Consider the following 18718-nt stretch of genomic DNA (forward strand, 5'->3'; position numbering starts at 1 on the left):
AGTTAGCCTATTAAATCAGTGGTGTATGCAGAAATCAGGACACTTTGTGTAAGATAATGAAATAGGAGGGTTGGGTAGGGTCTGGGAGGAGTTGGGAATAAGGGAAAATGGGAGATATCTGTAATACTATCAACAACAAAAATATATTAAAACAAAACAAAAAGATAATGAAATATGTGGCTTCAAGTTTCTGCAGCTCAAAAATGCTTTCCTGTGAATTGGACATTTGCTGTAATTTGTCTTCTGTATCTATGAAACACTTGCCTCTTGACCAGAAATATTCTGATAAACCATAATTTTGGATGTGATGGATTCAGAGTAATCCATACAAAAGTGTTCAAGGCTTATTTGACCTTTCTTCTATAAGAGGAGGGATCTAGGAACTCTAGAGTCAGGAGTGAAGGCTTGCTGGGGGAGGGAAGAGGGACGGGAGAAAAGACTGGAGGAGTCTAGGGGAGAGGGAGGCGGGAGAAATTGCATTCATTTTTTCACTACCCAGTTTGTTGTGCTGAGTCACTGAGAGGCACTGGTTTTATCAAATTCATATTCATTATTTTGCATACACACACAAAAATGGCAAAAGGAAAGTGCTCTAATTAGCCCCATTCTCTGCTATCACTTCCTCTTCGGGATTGTTTTTAAAATATATTTTTATTGATTTCAGAGAGGAAGGAAGAGGGAGAGATAGAGATAGAAACATCAGTGATGAGAGAATCATTGATAAGCTGCCTCCTGCACGCCCCCTATTGGGGATCGAACCTGCAACCCAGGGAATATGCCCTGACCCGGAGTTGAACCAGTGACCTTCTGGTTCATAGGTCGACACTCAACCACTGAACCATACCGGCTAGGCTCTTTGGAATATTTTAAACTAGTGTGTGTGTTGAGAGTTATCATCTGATAATAGGAGCTTCTGTAAGAAACAAACACATCATACTAGAATTGTTGAGAAAGATAATGGAAATCTCAAATCTCTATCAAAATCAGAGCTTAATTATATCCACAAGCTAGAGAAAATTACTAACCGTATAGCCTATCACATGCCAGTGTCCTTACACCATCATGTTAACAGAGTAGTGTTTCATAAGTTTCTTAAGTAGTGTTTCAGAATGAACTATTGTGTTACTCATCATGCCCCCACCAGTTTGTCTTTTGCTTTCTTTATGCACTTTCCATCATACCTTCTAATATATGGGGTGTTTTGTTTTTTTTCAAGTTTCTCTTAAGTAGTTTGGGTAAAGTGAATTAAAGTTGTGTCTTCTGTAATATTTATAAAATGGCTTCAAAAAGACAATAAAGTAATAAGTCACCATTGTCCAAAAGTAAACACAAATTTTTTGTCATTCTCTTTTAAAATTTTTGTTCTCCAGTTTTAGTGAGATATAATTTTTTTGTTATTCTCTATAGCAATATATTAATTCTTTTCAAAATCTATGTGAAACATATTGTTTCTAACCTCATATGTTAACAGGTACAAATATTAGAATATTAAAATATCCTCTGTTAATTACTGGCAATTGAAATTAATTTTTAAATGATGTTTCTCTTCACCTGGGATTAGATTTTTTACAGCTTGTTTTTTGTTTGTTTGTTTTTAATTTTTAAACTTCAGGACTCTATTTTGGCACATGTTCGTGTTCTTAAAAAGCAAAAACTAGTCTTTCCGCAGCTCCGACTATTTAAGGCGAAGAACTAGCAAGAACTGAGACCACGCCCTACTTGGTTTGGCTCAGTGGATAGAGCATCAGCCTGCGGACTGAAGGGTCCCAGGTTTGATTCCGGCCAAGGGCACCTGCCTGGATTGCAGGCTTGATCCCCAGTAGGGGGCATGCAGGAGGCAGCCAATCAATGATTCTCTCTCATCATTGATGTTTCTATCTCTCTTTCCCTCTCCCTTCCTCTCTGAAATCAATAAAGATACTAAAAAAAAAAAAAACTGAGCCCACAATGATTGCATGAGTAGTGCCTGCTTTTACTGTGAAGTGGAAGCTCCAAGTGTCTTCCTTGATGTATTCTACCTGTTTTGATCAGAAGTTTAGAACAATGCAGTAGTATTTTAATTTTGTGTTGAAATACACCTAACAAGTTCACTGGTTCTTTTCAGACTGGGAAGAAGAGCAGGTCAGCAGCCCAAATATTCTACGACTTATTTATCAAGGACGATTTCTACATGGAAATGTCACATTAGGAGGTAATATTTGCCTTTGTAATGGGATTTAATGTCTGTCTCATGGCAGCATTATCCATTTGTTTGTTTAATGCTAATGTCTGATTTTACTAAAAAATTTTAACTTCAAACTTAATGTGAATTCTGCCTAGTTTTTATGTCCACTTCTTTGTATTTTGCATTCTGTTAAATTTAATTTTAGCATTATAGTGTTTACTACCTTGTGAAATAAACTCTGTCCATAACTATCTTATAAATATAATCTTATTTACTTCTGGATAATATAATTTAAATGTAATATTTAAGTTAAAGCCAGACAAACTAGGAAAAAATTATAATTGGTTTTCAAATATAATGATGAAGGAATGTTTTCAGTTTGACTTTAACTGTTGTAATGGCCATTCATGCAAGAATAATGAGTAACATTAGAGAGACAGTCTCATACAGTGGCTGAAAGAGCAGATTTTAGAGCCAGACAGTCCACGTTGCACCCTGGCTCCACTGCTCACTGGCTGTGTAACCTTGGCAACTGACTTAACTGCTTTGTGTCCTAGTTTCCGCATAGTAAAATGGAATAGCCATAGCACCTGCCTCCTAGGTTGGGAGGGTTAAATTTTAGTGTGAAGCTTTTAGAACAGTGTTTGGCACATAGTAAACACTTGTTAGCAATTACTTCTCTTTACATGTGATTGGAGAAATGTAGCTCAATGGTGCCCCCTTATGGGTACATTTTCTACCATCATCAGGGTTTGTTTTGTTTTTAGTACATGTATTTCAGAAGTATTCTGATGATTAGAAATTTGTAAGCAATGAATGATCTACTTCAGCAGTCACCAACCGGTGGTCCGCAGACCACTCGTGATCCGTGAGGTCCAAAAGGTTGGTGACCGCTGATCTACTTTAATATATCTTCATTTAAGTTACAATCTGACTTTTTTCTCTAAAACTAACATGAAATGTTTAATTTGTTTTTCCTTGAAGGTAGAATATTTTCATTCATTCCTTCAGCATATACTTAGTCCTATGTGCCAAAACTGTGCTAACCAGTTGAAGATATACCAGTAAAAGGTAAACAAGATAGAATCTCTTCCTTCAAGGTGCTCTAGTAATATATAGAAACAGATAAAATCCAATATTAAAATGTTGTGTGATCAGTGCTGGAGTAGCTAAGTGCAAATGATAAGTATAATAATATCAAGTAGGTAGAACATTTCAGGATAATTTTCACAAATACCACGTTTCATTGGCAGTGTAATAACTGGTCTAAGGGGTGCTGCTACCTACTAAGAGATATCTGCCATTTCAAATACAGTTATTGGCTTGTAGTTCTTTTTATAGCTCTTTGTGTAGTTACATGGACCAACTCTTAGTGGAAGAATTGACCATTAGCTCCCTGGCTGTATTGGACATTCATTAAGGATGGGGCCATGTTTTAGTCTCTTTTTCAGTGTTTGTGTCTCACATAAGCTCTTATACTCTTGATGGGTAAATGTTGAGTGAAGTTAATCTATTGACAGTGTAAATGAATCTTGAGACTCCGTTTCCCTTGAGTATTGATCTATATGAGCAATTTCCCACCAACTTGGATTCTTTATCTTTTTGTTATGCCCCACAGTTCCAACTATGGAATTAAAGATTGTGGAATTTGTGTTAAAATCAAACTATTGATTTCATTCCTATTAAAATTAAAATTTTTACCAGTATTTTCTGGGAATTTTTTTGGAATAATTAACAGATTGACTTATTGCTATTTTCATACTGTGGTGCTGTCAGTGTTTTCAAAAACAAAATAAACCATCGCTGGTTTTAGTGATTTAGGCAAATAGCATAGGAGCATAACCTAGTCCTTTCAAGTTGATCAGTATATTTGGGTGTTTGATAAAGGTTGAGTAATATTCAACTATTTGGTTTTTTCATTGCAACTTTTCTTTTTAGTCTTCCTTTGTCCTTGAATGTGGATAATGAAGAAGACAGCACACAGGGTCATAGCAGCTGTCTTCCCATATTCTAATGGCAAGTGTGGGGAAGGCTTCGCTTATGACTTTCTCTATAGCCCGGTGACTTAGATGTTGGACCAACAGCTGGAAGTCAAAGGCAGACAGATTTCTATTCAATACCAGAAGAATATTTGAACAGTGGCGCTGCCTAAAGAAAGAATGGACCTCCATGAGAAAGAGTGAGGCCCTTGTTATTAGTGACATTCAAGTAGCGGGCGAATACAGCCATGGGTAGGGGTTTGTCATTATGTTAAACCAGGAGACCTGGGCATTCTCTGCCACTGCTGAGACTTTGTGGTTTAATAAGTTTCAGGTTTACTAGTAAATTTTTGTTAACAAGTTTCTTAAACATAGCCCTGAACCCGTTTTCTTAATCTCAGTTACATAGAATTTCAATCTGCTAAAGAAAAGGTGTGATAACAGCCTTACTAATTGGGGATAAAGATCAGCTACAGGTTTGACGTTCAGTACATTCCATTCCAGATCAGTGTTTCCCAAAATGTGGATGAGCTGGTGAGCTTGAGACTTCCTTGGATACTCTTAACAGGCAGATTCTGCATGCCCTCTCTCCCTTCCATCTCCCATCTTCTACTGAATCGAAGTCCTGGGTGATGTTCATGTGAAGGTTGAAAACCTCTGTTCTGGATATTGTGCAGTTTCATAGCAGAAAGCAGAAGCATCCGCAGTGAAGGAAATACAAAGCATTTCGGATCCTTGTATTCTCTTCCTTCAGCTTCTTTGATGCTATTAGTATTAGTACCTATTCTTTCTAGTTAAAATTAAAATGGAGAAGGAAAACTATAGCCTCATCAGTCCAAGTTTTAGCTTCAAATGGCCAGCTTCTCAGCAGCTTTCCAGGCCTGCCCAACATTTCTCTAAATTGACATCTCAATTCTCTGCCCTGTTTCCTGAGATCCATTTTCCTTGCTGTCTCAAAAGGCTGATATTAATGATGGCTATGGCAACACATACTGATTGCATTCTTTGTGTCAAGCCGTGAACTAAGCACTTCCTTAGATTGTTTAATTTAGTCAATAGAACTATTAAGTGGCAGGTGACAGAATTATTTCCAATTTAAGTGGAGGAAATTGAGGCTTAGGGAGGGGAGGTCAGTAACAGACAACTCCTTTCACATGGTTGGTGAATAGCAGAGGTGTGATTTTTACTCAGGTCTGACATACTAGAGTCAACAAGATGGTATGACAGCGATGCACAGCTGGGCATGTGTACATATTAAATTCAGTCAGGCTTTCCCAATACATTTAGTGACATTTTTAATATGACATCTTATTTGCATTTTAATATTAAGTTAGGTTTAGGAGATTATCCACAAAAAGGCCCTCCTTTTTCCATTATCATGTGTATTTATGGGCCATCATGCTTCATTTGAATTTCAGAAGTTAAGAGACTAGACCAAATAATGGCTAGCTAATTTTAAATAAGGTGGAAACTCACCTTGATTACATGAACTATTAAGATTGAAGATAATTGGGACTCTTTTAATCCACAAGTTGAATATCATCCAACAGAGTAAGATTTAAAAGACAGATAGCAAGCAGGAGGATCATACTTGCTAAGTAATGGTCCTAAGCCTGCCTTCAGTTTGTAATTAGGGAAGAGCAAGTAGTTTGGGATGTCAGAACTCAAAGGTCACAACGATGGAAATAACTCTAGAAGTTAGATACGCTGATCTTCTAATTCTATATACAGAATAGCAAAGGAATGTACCATGAAACTTGATGTTTTATGGAACCTCTATACTGTTTTTCATAGTGGCTACATCAATTTACAGTCCCACCAACAGTACACTAAGTGTCCCCTTTTATCCACATCCTCGCCAACACTTGTTGTTTCTTGTCTTTTTTATGACAGCCATTCTAACAAGGTGTGTGATGATATCTCATTGTGGTTTTTATTTGCATTTCCCTGATATTTAGTGATGTTGAGCATCTTTTCACATGTTTGTTCGCCATCTGTGTGTCTTCTTTGGAAAAATGCCTTTTCAGGTTTTCTGCCCATTTTTAAAATGGATTATTTGTTTTTTTATGCTGAGTTTTATAAGTTTTTTTATATATTTTGGATGTTAATTCCTTATTAAGTATATCATTTACAAATATTTTCTCCCATTCAGTAGGTTTCGTTTTTGTTTTGTTCATAGTTTCCTTTGCTGTACAAAAGCTTTTTCTTTAATGTAATCTTATTTATTTATGTTTTCATTTTGTTGCCCTTGCCTAAGGAGACACATCCAAAAATGTATTTCTAAGACCAATGTCAAAGAGTTGACTGCCTGTGTTTTCTTCTAGGAGTTTTATGGTTTCAGGTCTTAAATCAAGTTTTTAATCCATTTTGTGTTCATTTTTTTATATGGTATAACAAAGTGGTCCTGTTTAATTCTTTTGCTTATAGCTATCCCGTTTTCCAACCACCATTTATTGAAGACTTTTCCCCATTGTATATTCTTGCCGCCTTTGTTGTAAATTTAATTGACTATATAAGCATAGTTTTCTTTCTGTGCTCTTTATTCTGTTCCATGACCTATATGTCTGTTTTGTGCCAATACCATACAGTTTAGATTACTATAGCTTTGTAGTATAGTTTGAAATCACAGAGAGTGAGGTCTCTAACTTCAATTTCATTTACCTCTACTCTGGTCTTTATTACTTCCTTCCTTCTACTAACTTTGGGCTTTGTTTTGTTTGTTTGTTTGTTTTTTCCTACTTCCTTTAGTATAAGATTAGATTATTTGAGATTTTTCTTGTTTCTTGAGGTAGGCCTATATTGATGTAAACTTCCTCCTTAGAATGGCATTTGTTGCATGCCATAGATTTTGTAACATTTCCATTTTCATTTGTCTCAAGATATTTTTTTAATTTCTTCTTTGAATTCTTCATTGATCCATTGGTTTTTTGGTAGCATTATGTTCAGGCTTCTCATATGTTCTTTCCAATTTTCCTCTTACAATTAATTTTTGGTTTCATGTCATTGTGGTCAGAAAAGATGCCTGATATGTTTTCAGTCTTTTTAAATTTATTGAAATGTTTTGTGGGCTAACATTTTATCTATCATGGAGAATGTTCATGTTCATTTAAAAAGAATGTGTATTAGCCAAAACCGGTTTGGCTCAGTGGATAGAGCGTCGGCCTGCAGACTGAAAGGTCCCAGGTTCGATTCCGGTCAAGGGCATGTACCTGGGTTGTGGGCACATCCCCAGTAGGAGATGTGCAGGAGGCAGCTGATCGATGTTTCTCTCTCATCGATGTTTCTAGCTCTCTATCTCTCTCTCTTCCTCTCTGTAAAAAATCAATAAAATATATTTTTTAAAAAAAAAATAAAATAAAAACAATGTGTATTCTACTGTTTGGGAATGGAAAGTTCTGTATATACCTATTAAGCCCATCTAGTCTAATGTTTCCTTATTGATTTTGTCTGGATGATCTGTCCATTGATGAAAGTAGGATGTTTCAGTCCCCTACTATTATTGTATTACTGCCAATCTCTCTCTTTATGTCTGTTAATATTTGCTGTATATATTTAGATGCTCCTATGTTAGGTGCATAGATTTTTGTGTTACATTCTCTAGTTGGATGATCTCTTTATTATGTCATAATCTTGTGTTTTGTTACAGTGTTTATTTTTTTAAGTAAAGCTCCCTAGCTTTCTTTTCATTTCCGTTTGCATGGAATATCTTTTTTCCATCTACTTTCAGTCTGTGTGTATCTCTAGATCTGAAGTGAGTCTCTTATGGGTAGCATATGTGTGCATCTTTTTTTTTTTTTTTATCCAGTCACCCACCCTATATCTTTTGAATGGAGCACTTAGTCCATTTACATTTAAAGTAATTATTGGTAGATAGGTACTTATTACCATTTTGTTTTCATACTTGCTTTATAAGTGGTTGGTCCACTACCTTTATTACACGTTTGCCCTTATTAGTGAGATTTTCTTTTCTTTTATATATTTTCTTATTTCTAGTTTTGGTCTTTTCTTTTCAAGCTTAAAGAATTGTCTTTGACATTTCTTATAATGCTAGTTTAATGGTGATAAACTCCTTTAGCTTTTGCTTGTCTGAGAAACTATTTCTCCTTCAATTCCAAATGATAACCTTGCCTGGTAGAGTATTCTTAGTTGTAGGTTTTTCCCTTTTATCATGTTGAATATATCATGCCACTCCCTTCTGGCCTGCAAATTTTCTGTTGAAAAATCAGCTGTAAGTTTTTTTAGAGCTTCCTTCTAGGTAACTGTCTTTCTCTTGCTGCTTTTAAGAGTCTCTTTATCTTTAACATTTAAAAAATATATATTTCTATTGATTTCAGATAGTAAATGAGAGGGGGGGAGAGACAGAAACATTCGTGCTGAGAATCATTGATCAGCTGTCTCCTGGAGGTCCCATACTGGGAATTGAGCCCACAACCCTGACATGTGCCCTGACCAGAAAGCAAACCATGACCTCCTGGTTTGTAAGTCGACACTCAACCACCGAGCCATACTGGCTGGACTATCTTTAACTTTTAACATTTCAGTGAGTCTCTGGGTTCATCTTGTTTGAAACTCTTTATACTTCCTGGACTTGAATGTCATTTCCTTCACAAGGTTAGGGATGTTTTCAGCCATTGTTTCTTCAGATAGGTTTCTGTCCCTTTCTCTCCCCTCCCTCTGAGATTCATATGGTGTGAATGTTAATATGCTTGATGTTGTCCCAGGTGACCCTTATGCCATCCTTATTCTTTTTAATTCCTTTTTTTTTTAATCTCCCAATTGGGTGATTTCCTTTATCCTGATTGTTGATACATTCTTCTGCATTATCTGATCTGCTGTTGATTCCCTTTAGTGTATTTTTCATTTCAGTTGTTATAGTCTTCAGTTCTGATAGTTTTTTTTAAATCTTTTTTATCTCTTTGTTGGAGTTCTATACTTATTGGCAGAGTTTGATGAGCGTCTTTATGACTGTTACTTTGAACTCTTTATCTAGTAGACAGCTTACTTCCTTTTAGTTTAGTTCTGTTTGGGGGGCAATGTCCTTTTTGTTTGTTTGTAACATATGCTTTTGTCTCTTCATTTTGTCTTTTTCTATGCATTAGGAAGATGAGTTACATCTCCTGGCCTTGAAAAAGTGACCTTATTGAGAAGGTGTACTGTGGGGCCCGGTGGTAGAATCCTTTCTTTCTTTTTTTTTTTTTTTTCTTTTAATATATTTTATTGACTTTTTACAGAGAGGAAGGGAGAGGGATAGAGAGTTAGAAACATCGATGAGAGAGAAACATCGATCAGCTGCCTCCTGCACACCCCCTACTGGGGATGTGCCCACAACTAAGGTACATGCCCTTGACCGTAATCGAACCTGGGACCCTTGAGTCCGCAGGCCGATGCTCTATCCATTGAGCCAAACCGGTTAGGGCAAGTAGAATCCTTTCTTGTCACCAGAGCCAGATGCTCCAGAGATGTGGACTAGTGTGGCCTTCGGTTGTGGTTGGTCCCCAACTGCTAAGGACACACTGGCAGACGAGGCTGGTTCCTGGCCCTCTGGCTGTGGCCTGGCCACAACTGTTGTGGGCATGCTGATGTGCAGGGCAGCTCTTCGGTGTGAATGGCTTCAAGGCCCAGCTTTGACTACTGGAGATACACTGCACTGTGCTGGTGCTGACTGAGGCTGTTCACCAGGTGTAGCAGGGCAGGAGTCCCTTTGGAAGGTAGGCAGCTAGATGAGTCTTCAGGGAAACACCAGAGTGGAATGAACATTCTTAGCAAGGTTAAAGAAGAGTGTCAGAAATGATGCCTGCCAGCATCAGACCAGCTAGGTGGAAGGAGAGTTTAAAAGGAGGGAAATGGTGCCCACCAGCACTCTTGCCCCTGGAGAAAGTTTCAGTAGATCCCTATCCCTCAAATTAGTCAGTGTATTACCTTCACATACGGCCCAGATACTTTTCAAATTGCTACCTTTGTGCTCATTTCCTACAGCCCTTTGACTCTCCTAGGTGTAAGCTCCACTGGTTTTCATATTTTGGGGGGGCTCCTCTTCCTGGTGCAGGTCCTCTAGGCTGGGGCTAGGACCCCTCCCTCTTCAGAGGGGCACATCACAATTGTGATATCCCTCCCACTTGTGGGTCACCACACTGCAAGTGAGGGTAGGGTAGGTCCTGACTAGACTGAGTCTCTGCCCCTCCTACCCATCTTAATGTGGCTTTTTCTTTGTATCCGTAGTTGTAGGAAATTTGTTGTAAGTCTTCAGGCCATTCTCAAAGACAGCTATTCTTTATATCGTTGTAGTTTTGATATCAGGGCGAGGAGGTGAGCTTTGGATCTTCCTACTCCACCATCTTGCACCTGAATTCTGAGCCTTGCTCTTGAATGCCAATTTAGCTTGTCCGTGAGATTGTTCCTTGTGGTTGATGCATTGTCCCTATAACATTGTCCCTGGTGCATTGTTTCCAGATCACCAAGTCACTGCCCTCCAAAATAATTTTTTTTTTATTCCTTTTCTCCTCTTTTCTAAAGGTTATTTCCAATATTAACCAGTTATACATTTTCTTTTGTCGCCTTCTTTAAACAGTGTGGTTTATGTATCAAGCTAATGGCCATATCTGAACTTCTGAATTGTAAAAAATTATTTTTGATAATATTAACCTAATTTCATTTTTTAAGAGATACTCTATCCAGGATGCAGTTTAACCTTTTGAGGAAGTCATACAAAAAGCAAAAAATGTATTAAATGGTTTCACTTCTGGCTAGTGATTTCGATAAGTTGATGAATGTGTAACAGATTGTCTTCTACTTTCACACAGCATTAAAACTTCCTTTTGGCAAAACAACAGTGATGCATTTGGTGGCCAGAGAGACATTGCCAGAGCCAAACTCTCAAGGTAAGCCAGGCGTTGGAGAAGGGTCTCACTTGAGCCACAGAGACAAGCATTCAAAAATGGCTCAGTTTTGCCCTAGCCAGTTGGTTCAGTGGTTAGAGCATTGGCCTGCAGACTGAAGGGTCCCAGGTTCGATTCCAGCCAAGGGCACATATCTGGGTTGTGGACTCAATCCCCCAATGGGGGGCATGCAGGAGGCAGCTGATTAGTGGTTCTCTCTCATCATTGATGTTTCTATCTCTCTATCCCTCTCCCTTCCTCTCTGAAATCAATTAAAATATATATATATATATATATATATATATATATATATATAATTTTTTTTTTTTTAAAGGCTCAGTTTTTCTTGAACAGGAATTCTTAGGGAAAGGAAGTTTTCATAGTTTATGAATAGAATGTGTTGAGCAAATAACCAGACATTCTGGAAATAGATTAAAATTAACAGCATTTATTATAGCTTTTTAATAGCAAAAAATGCAAACATTAAAAAAACACTATTATAATTCTTGTGTTGGGTGCCTTCCTTTCCACTTCCTCCTATCTCCAATTGAAGCATTATTATAAACAAGGCTTTTCTTCATTTTCTCCAGGTCAGAGGAATCGTGAGAAGACTGGAGAGAGTAATTGTTGTGTAATCTTGTAAACACTGTCTGTTAAGTGTGATGTGATGTCATCCTTGTCTTTCATGCTGCTGGGACAGAAGAGACCCAACATTGCTTCAGAAACCCTTAGGAAGTCTGCCTGTAAAGCCATGGAATTGAATGATCACATGAACACTGTCATCTTCTCTCATGAAAGTAAAAAGAACCAAGAACATTTTTCACTATGATTTTCTATTCCTAGTATTTTTGTTTATGTTGAGCAGTTTTAAAATACTGGTTTTTGAATGCAGTCAATCTCCAACGGAAAAGTTAACCAAGTTACTTTTCATAGCAGAAGCCTTTCTGCTGCCATAAAAATTTTATCACCAGAACTAACAAATCAACTGTTTCAAATACAGTTTGCACTAAAAAAGTTTGACATTATTTTTTTCATCGGCAGAATTTATAGTGTAGTTTATGGTACCTAGAAATACTCATGTATACAATTCCACACTGGAAAACACTCAGCAGTTAATGTAGTTAATTACTGGGCCAACTGGAGAGGGGAAAAAATGGAAAAGAAACTAAAATGTTGGGTGAATTCTACCTAAGTCAGCCGTGGTGGCTGCACTGGCACGGACACTAAACTGGGTGTGACGATCTTCACCGCAGCAAGTGAAGAAACAAATGTGCCTGGTGTTTGAAGGACTCAGTAGAGAGCTGATGAGCAATTTGTTTTCCTGTAACACATGCACTCTTCAGTCATAAGTAACCGAATGCTAGTTCACACAGCACAAAAGGGATGAGTGTGCTTCCTAGCCTTAATGTGGAGGGGTAAGTTCTAATCACTCATAGACTTTCATGATTGGGCAGAAGTATTAGAAAACCTCATTTACTGTTCAATTTTATGTATTTGAATATCAGTAGATGGAATTTTTTCATAGTTTTTCCTCACCTATAATTGTGTCCAGTGTCAGACTTATTCATTAGAGAGTTCAGATGAATTCTTAAAATTAAAAAATTCTCCATAATAACTGACTTCTTTCTTTATGTAGTTTGCATTTGGTATTAGTGCTTGCAGTTGTATTAAAATCAACTATTTTGTTTTAAATCAATAATTTAAAAATGAATATGCTAAAAACAATTTGCACAGCACTAAAGCATGAGCTAGTTTCATCTAAACCTGTAAAAACATAAAAGATTTTATATTTTTTCACTGGGGAGAAATTTTCTTCCTAGATGAAATTACAAATATGTGTAGATTATATTTAATAAAAAACTTATAAAATACCTAACTATAGAACTTAAATATAGATTGGCGTGTAGTATATAGAACAATAATCCATATTAATAACTTTAGCCTTTATAAAATGAAGTTGCAGGCTGACATGTTCTGTATTTAAATAAGTGTCCGCGGTCCTTACAAACATTAAGTGTAAAGGGTTTCAGATTGTCAGCTTTGTTTAAAGATAATCAGATTATTTTATTCATTGTTAATGCATTGATGAAAAGGCTTTATATGCAGTAGGTCTACGAAAATATTGTTCATACTGATAGAATTAAATTTGTATAGAGCAGAGTTTTAAAAATGAATGTAAATAGCACTAAACATTTTTTCCCGCAACCTGTACTTATAGATTCTTTCTGTAAACTAAATAAAAAAGTATCGTGCATTTCAGTGGTCATTCTAAAAGGTCTTGATTAGGTTAATAATTGTTTAAGTGCTGTCATTCATGTTACATTTGTCTTCTACTTTTATTTCTTAATCTTTAAAAATTTAATTACTATTCTATTGTTAGTTTTGGGAGTTATTTACAATGTATCTTTGATATTTAATCTGGTTAATTTGCGCACAGTCAAAACAATGGTTAGAATTATGTAGTCTCTGTTATCACTAAAATGTTATATTCAAGAGATGTTAAATATTTATATGCTTTGTTGACTAGCTCAAATGTGAGTTCTATTAGTGTTGACTAAAGAAGAATCTGGTAATTACTTAATTGGGCAATTTAGTCATGTATGGCTGGCTCTCTTCTTCTTTTGTAAAACAAACTACTGGTAATTATTTTTAATACCTATTTTAATTATATTTACTTTTCTGTTTTTCCATAGTTAAAAACTATCAGCTAATTGTGATTGAATTTTTACGACGGTTAAAAATATTCTCTACTGGTTTTTAATATATTTTTCTGTGTGCTCCCATGTTATACATTTCCCTCTCATAAGACCTCAATTTAAAGTTTGCAAAATGGATAAACTTGTTTATTATTAGAGAAAGAATTATGTCACTTAATATTTAATATCATTGTTGTGCAAATGAAAAAAAATAAAAAATAACAGTAAAATTATATACTGAAAACACCAAAAATATAGATGCCTTAATAGTATATTCATGAAAATACTCAGTTATCTCTTTAAAATAGTTCCTTGGACTGCCTGATGTCTGAAATATGATTGGTCATAGCCACGGCTACTACTGAAGGTCCCTCTGCCAAAACAACAGCTCACTTACCAAAAGGTGGAAGCTGCATAGACCCAGTAATGTAAATAAAGCCTGAATCATGGGCCTGTGACTCTGCCCAGCGCTTGGTATCTATCACACTTCTTTTACGTAAATTATCCTAGACTTTACGTGTTCTGGACAAGGCTAAGCTTTCCTTCACCATTAAGCCTCAGCATGTCTCCTTGATCTGAACTATTTGCTTTCTCTTCAAGATAAGTTGTATCTTATCCTGTCATGAAAAACATAGTATCTCACATTGTCATTCATATTAAATGAGGTTTTCTTATAACAAACATTTATCCTTAGTTTTATGTCATCTTGACCTTTGTTACAGTAATTTCTGTTAGCTGATTGTGGTAAACAATGTTTAATGTGAAAAGAAATTAAAAATTTCTTCATCTGTTATAGGATACTTCCTTTAAATTATTCATAATTTTGGTGTATTTTCCTGTTCTTTATCTCTCTACTGTTTTTCTTTTTTCCCTTCAATTTACTTTATTACATTCTTCAGTAAAATCAGTATTGTGTGTGCCAGCCTTTATTCTTCTGAGAAGGGATCAACCAAAATTTGGTGTGCCATCCTTAATGGTAACTCACAGGCATGTCTTCAAGTTTTCCACTAACATTTCCATAGTATAGTCTATTGTTAGCCAGACAGTGATTTGGGTGAGATGAGGGCTTGAGGGAAGAGTATAATATCTAGAATTATGATGGACACAAAGTGCAGACTGCTGCCCATTATGCAGGCACACTTTCCCTGGCCCAGGTGGAAAAGTGATGTCAGTTACTCTACAATTTAAGTGACACCAAAGGAGTTGGTTGGGTAAGCACACACACACTTCTTAATGAATCTGGAAGGGATTTAAGTCTTACACTGAAACTTCCATTGGTTTCAGAGTAGAGTTCCACATTCAAACATTTAGTATCTGATTTTTATTTTCTGCAGACTTTTCTTGTGCCTTATTTTGGTAATGTCTACAATGTAGTGAGAAATTTCACTCTTTTTAATTTGTTTTAAATACTAGAGGCCCAGTGCACAAAAATTTGTGCACTCGGGGGGGGGGGGGGGCGGTCCCTCAGCCCGGCCTGTGCCCTCTTGCAGTCTGGGACCCCTCGGGGGATAACCACCTGCTGGCTTAGGCCTGCTCCCTGGGGGATTGGGCCTAAGCTGGCAGTCAGACATCCCTCTGGCAGCCCAGGAGCCCTCAGGGGATGTCCACTTGCCAGGGGGGAGCAGGCCTAAGCTACAGTTGGGCATCCTTAGCGCTGCTGAGGAGGCAGGAGAGGCTCCCATCACCACCACTGTACTGGCAGCCGTCAGCCTGACTTGTGGCTGAGCAGAGCTCCTCCTGTGGGAACGCACTGACCACCAGGGGGCAGCTCCTGCATTGAGCGTCTGCCCCCTGGTGGTTAGTGTGTGTCCTAGTGACCAGTCATTCGCACTCGTTCTGTTAGGGTCAATTTGAATATTACCCTTTTATTATATAGGAGTGCCTGGCCAGCCTGGGTGAGGGGCTGATGGCTGTTTGCAGGCTGGCCACAGCCCCTTCAGGGTGGGGGGTCCCTGCTGGGGTGCCTGGCCAGCCTGGGTTAGGGGCTGATGGCTGTTTGCAGGCTGGCCACAGCCCCTTCAGGGTGGGGGGTCCTGCTGGGGTGCCTGGCCAGTCTGGTAAGGGGCTGAGGGCTGTTTTCAGTCTGGCTAAGCCTCCAGCGGGGACCCTCACCCCATGAGGGTGTGGCCAGCCTGGGTGAGGGGCTGATGGCTGTTTGTATGCTGGCCAAGCCCCCCAGAGAGGACCCTTACCCCATGAGGGTGTGGCCATCCTGGATGAGGGTCTGATGGCTATTTGCAGGCTGGCCACCGCCCCCAGCCACCCAAGCTCCCAGTGGAGGCTGGCTGGAAGCAGGTATCTGGGATTTATTTAGCTTCTATAATTGAAACTTTGTTGCCATGAGTGGAGCCTACAGCCGGCTCAGGGCTGGTGGGAAGCTTGGCTTCCTCCATCACCCGGGCAACCAAGCCTTGCTTGCTCCAGCTCCGGGGCTGCTGGCCGCCATCTTGGTTGGGTTAATTTGCATATAGTTGCTCTGATTGGCTGGCTGGCGTGGCTTGGGGCCTTGCGAAAGTATGGTCAATTAGCATCTTTGTCTTTTATTAGTGTAGATATTTTTGTTGATTTGAAAGAGAGAGGAAGGGAAAGAGAAACATCAATGAGAGAGAAACATTGGCTGCGTAGGACATTGGATGATGCTCAACTGAGAGCCACACTGGCCAGGGCAACTTTGCCGTATTTAAATAACTTGAGGAACAGACTCTAGAAGTAGTAACTGACCATCAGCAGAGCTAGAACCTCAAGGTTCCAATTGGTGTTGCATTTGTCCAGACATTCCATGTGAGTGTTTATTCAGGTCCCAGTGGACTGATTGCCTTTAAGATGGTTTTTCCAAAATTCTGCAGCCTGGCTTCCTTCACATTCCCCATCTTTATCTCACTGTTTTGTTTTTCACTAGGGGCATTGCTTTCCTGAATTCCTCTAATTTGTATGCTTCCCTCACCCCCACTCCCACACACACACTTTCTCAGATGCCCTTCTGATCATTTGAACAGTTCGTTTTGACTGACACTCATTTGGTCCTCAGATTTCAGAATCCCATGAGAATTCCTGGGCTTTGAAGTCAGCCCTGGTTTCAAGCTGGGTGACTGAACAAATTACTTAATCTTTGGACTTCTGTTTTGTTCATATATAGAATAAGAATAATACCTACTTTGAAGGGCTGTAAGAGTTACTTTTAAATAAACATGTAGAGCACATTTTGCCCAAGAACCCATTTTGTTACCAGAAAGAGGACAAGCCTAGGGTTTGTGCAGAAAAGATTTCACATGAGTCTCGGTAATTTTCCAAAGTACATTTATTAAGGCTGGGAACAGTGAAACAGGGAGAGCCTAAGTGGGGCTGCTTTAGCACAGGGATGTCCAAAAATAGGGGCCTTGGGGACAGGTTCAGAGGGTTAGCCCAGGACCAGCTACTGGTTGCAAGCCTCCTGGAGTCCCTTAGAGGTTAGGAGATCCATGCCTGGAGGGGAAGGTGGGGGGAGAGAGAGTGAGCACTGGGACCTTTGTTTTGAGGGTTTTAAAGGCTGGGAGTTTAGGGGAGGTCTTGAGGGAGGACCTTGATAGAATATTCATCAGCTTGATCCTGAGGTGCCAAAATGAGATTTACTCCCTTAACTTCATCTGTCCATGGGTGTGGTTAGCAAATGGCACTAATTGGCTTTCTGTTATCTATCTCCCTGAGTGAGGTGATTTAAAGCTCTTTGCTCTTTGGGTTGAGAAGTGTAAACCATTTATGTGTCCTTGGTTTAGGGAAGGTAGGATTTTGTGATTTACTGTATGGCTGTAAACCGCTTAGCTGTATATCTATCTTAGTTTCCCTATTCTGCTTGTCCTGGCTTACTAACATCTCTCAATTTGACAAACTGGCAAACCTGTCAAAGGCTTTTTGTTAGACATTAAGTACTAGGCATTAACATGTACTCCAGACTTTACAAATATAGCTTACAAGACTGGTGCAGCCATATGGAAAACAGTATGGAGTTTCCTCAAAAAATTAAATATGGAACTGCATTTGATCCAGTGATCCCACTTCTGGGAATATATCCTAAGAAACCCCAAAACACAGATCAGAAGGAATGTATGCACCCCTATGTTCATAGCAGCACAATTACAATAGCTAAGATCTGGAAACAGCCCAAGTGCCTATGAGTAGATGAGTGGATAAAAAGGCTGTGGTACATTTATATCATGGAATACTATCTACACTAATAAAAGAGAAACATGCAAATTGGTGTCACTCCACTACGCCCACCAGCCAATCAGTGACTATGCAAATTAACCCAACAAAGATGGCCGTTAATTTGCATACACAGGCACAGAGTGAAGACTGAATGCTCTGGCTGGAGTGAAGACTGAAGACTGAAGAAGCTTGGCTTCTCCGCTGCAGCCACAGCGGAGAAGCCAAGCCTCGCTGCGGCTGGACCAAAGGCCTGGGTCCCGGGTGCTGGAGGAAAACAGGTGCCAGCAGCCAGGGGAAGGAAGGCCTATTGCGCAAATCTTCGTGCAAACGGGCTTCTAGTTCAGCAATAGAAAAGAAGAATCTCTTATCCTTTGAGACAGCATGGAGGGACATGGAGGGTATCATGCTAAGTGAAATGTCAGAGAAAGACAAGTATCACATGATCTCACTAAGATGTGGAATCTCATAAAATAAACTGATGAATGGAGTGGATCCAGAGTCATGGAAGCATGGAACAGAGTGCAAAGTCTCAGAGGGAAGGCAGGGGAGGGTGAGTGGGTGGGAAGTAATCAACCAAGAACCTTGTATGCATATATGCATGGCCCATGGACACAGACAATGGGGCAGAGGGGGGGTGGGGTGAGCTGAGGGGGGTCAATGGTGGTCATACGTAAAACTTTCAACAATAAAGAATTATCCTATCTAATAAAGAGGGAATATGCTAATTGACTCTCATGCCATAACAAAGATGGCGGCGCCCACAGCCAATAAGGAGGGAATATGCTAATTGACTGCCCTACCCTCAAAGATGGCACCCATAGC

At 38.8% G+C, this 18718-nt stretch overlaps 1 protein-coding gene across 1 annotated transcript in view; it reads left to right on the forward strand.

Moving 5' to 3' along the window:
- Window positions 1-14592, forward strand: part of UBL3 (ubiquitin like 3) — a 77029-nt gene extending 62437 nt beyond the window's left edge. Inside the window, exons 3-5 of the mRNA XM_070409394.1 lie at window positions 2105-2191; window positions 10944-11021; window positions 11609-14592. Coding sequence (XP_070265495.1) covers window positions 2105-2191; window positions 10944-11021; window positions 11609-11661 — 218 coding nt within the window. The 3' untranslated portion in view covers window positions 11662-14592. The remainder of the gene's footprint in view (window positions 1-2104; window positions 2192-10943; window positions 11022-11608) is intronic.
- Window positions 14593-18718: the final 4126 nt, after the last annotated feature.

The sequence above is a fragment of the Myotis yumanensis genome, unplaced genomic scaffold (genome assembly GCF_028538775.1).
Source record: "Myotis yumanensis isolate MYYU_CA2020_CCGP unplaced genomic scaffold, mMyoYum1.0.hap1 SCAF_3, whole genome shotgun sequence".
NCBI classification, from domain to species: domain Eukaryota; kingdom Metazoa; phylum Chordata; class Mammalia; order Chiroptera; family Vespertilionidae; genus Myotis; species Myotis yumanensis.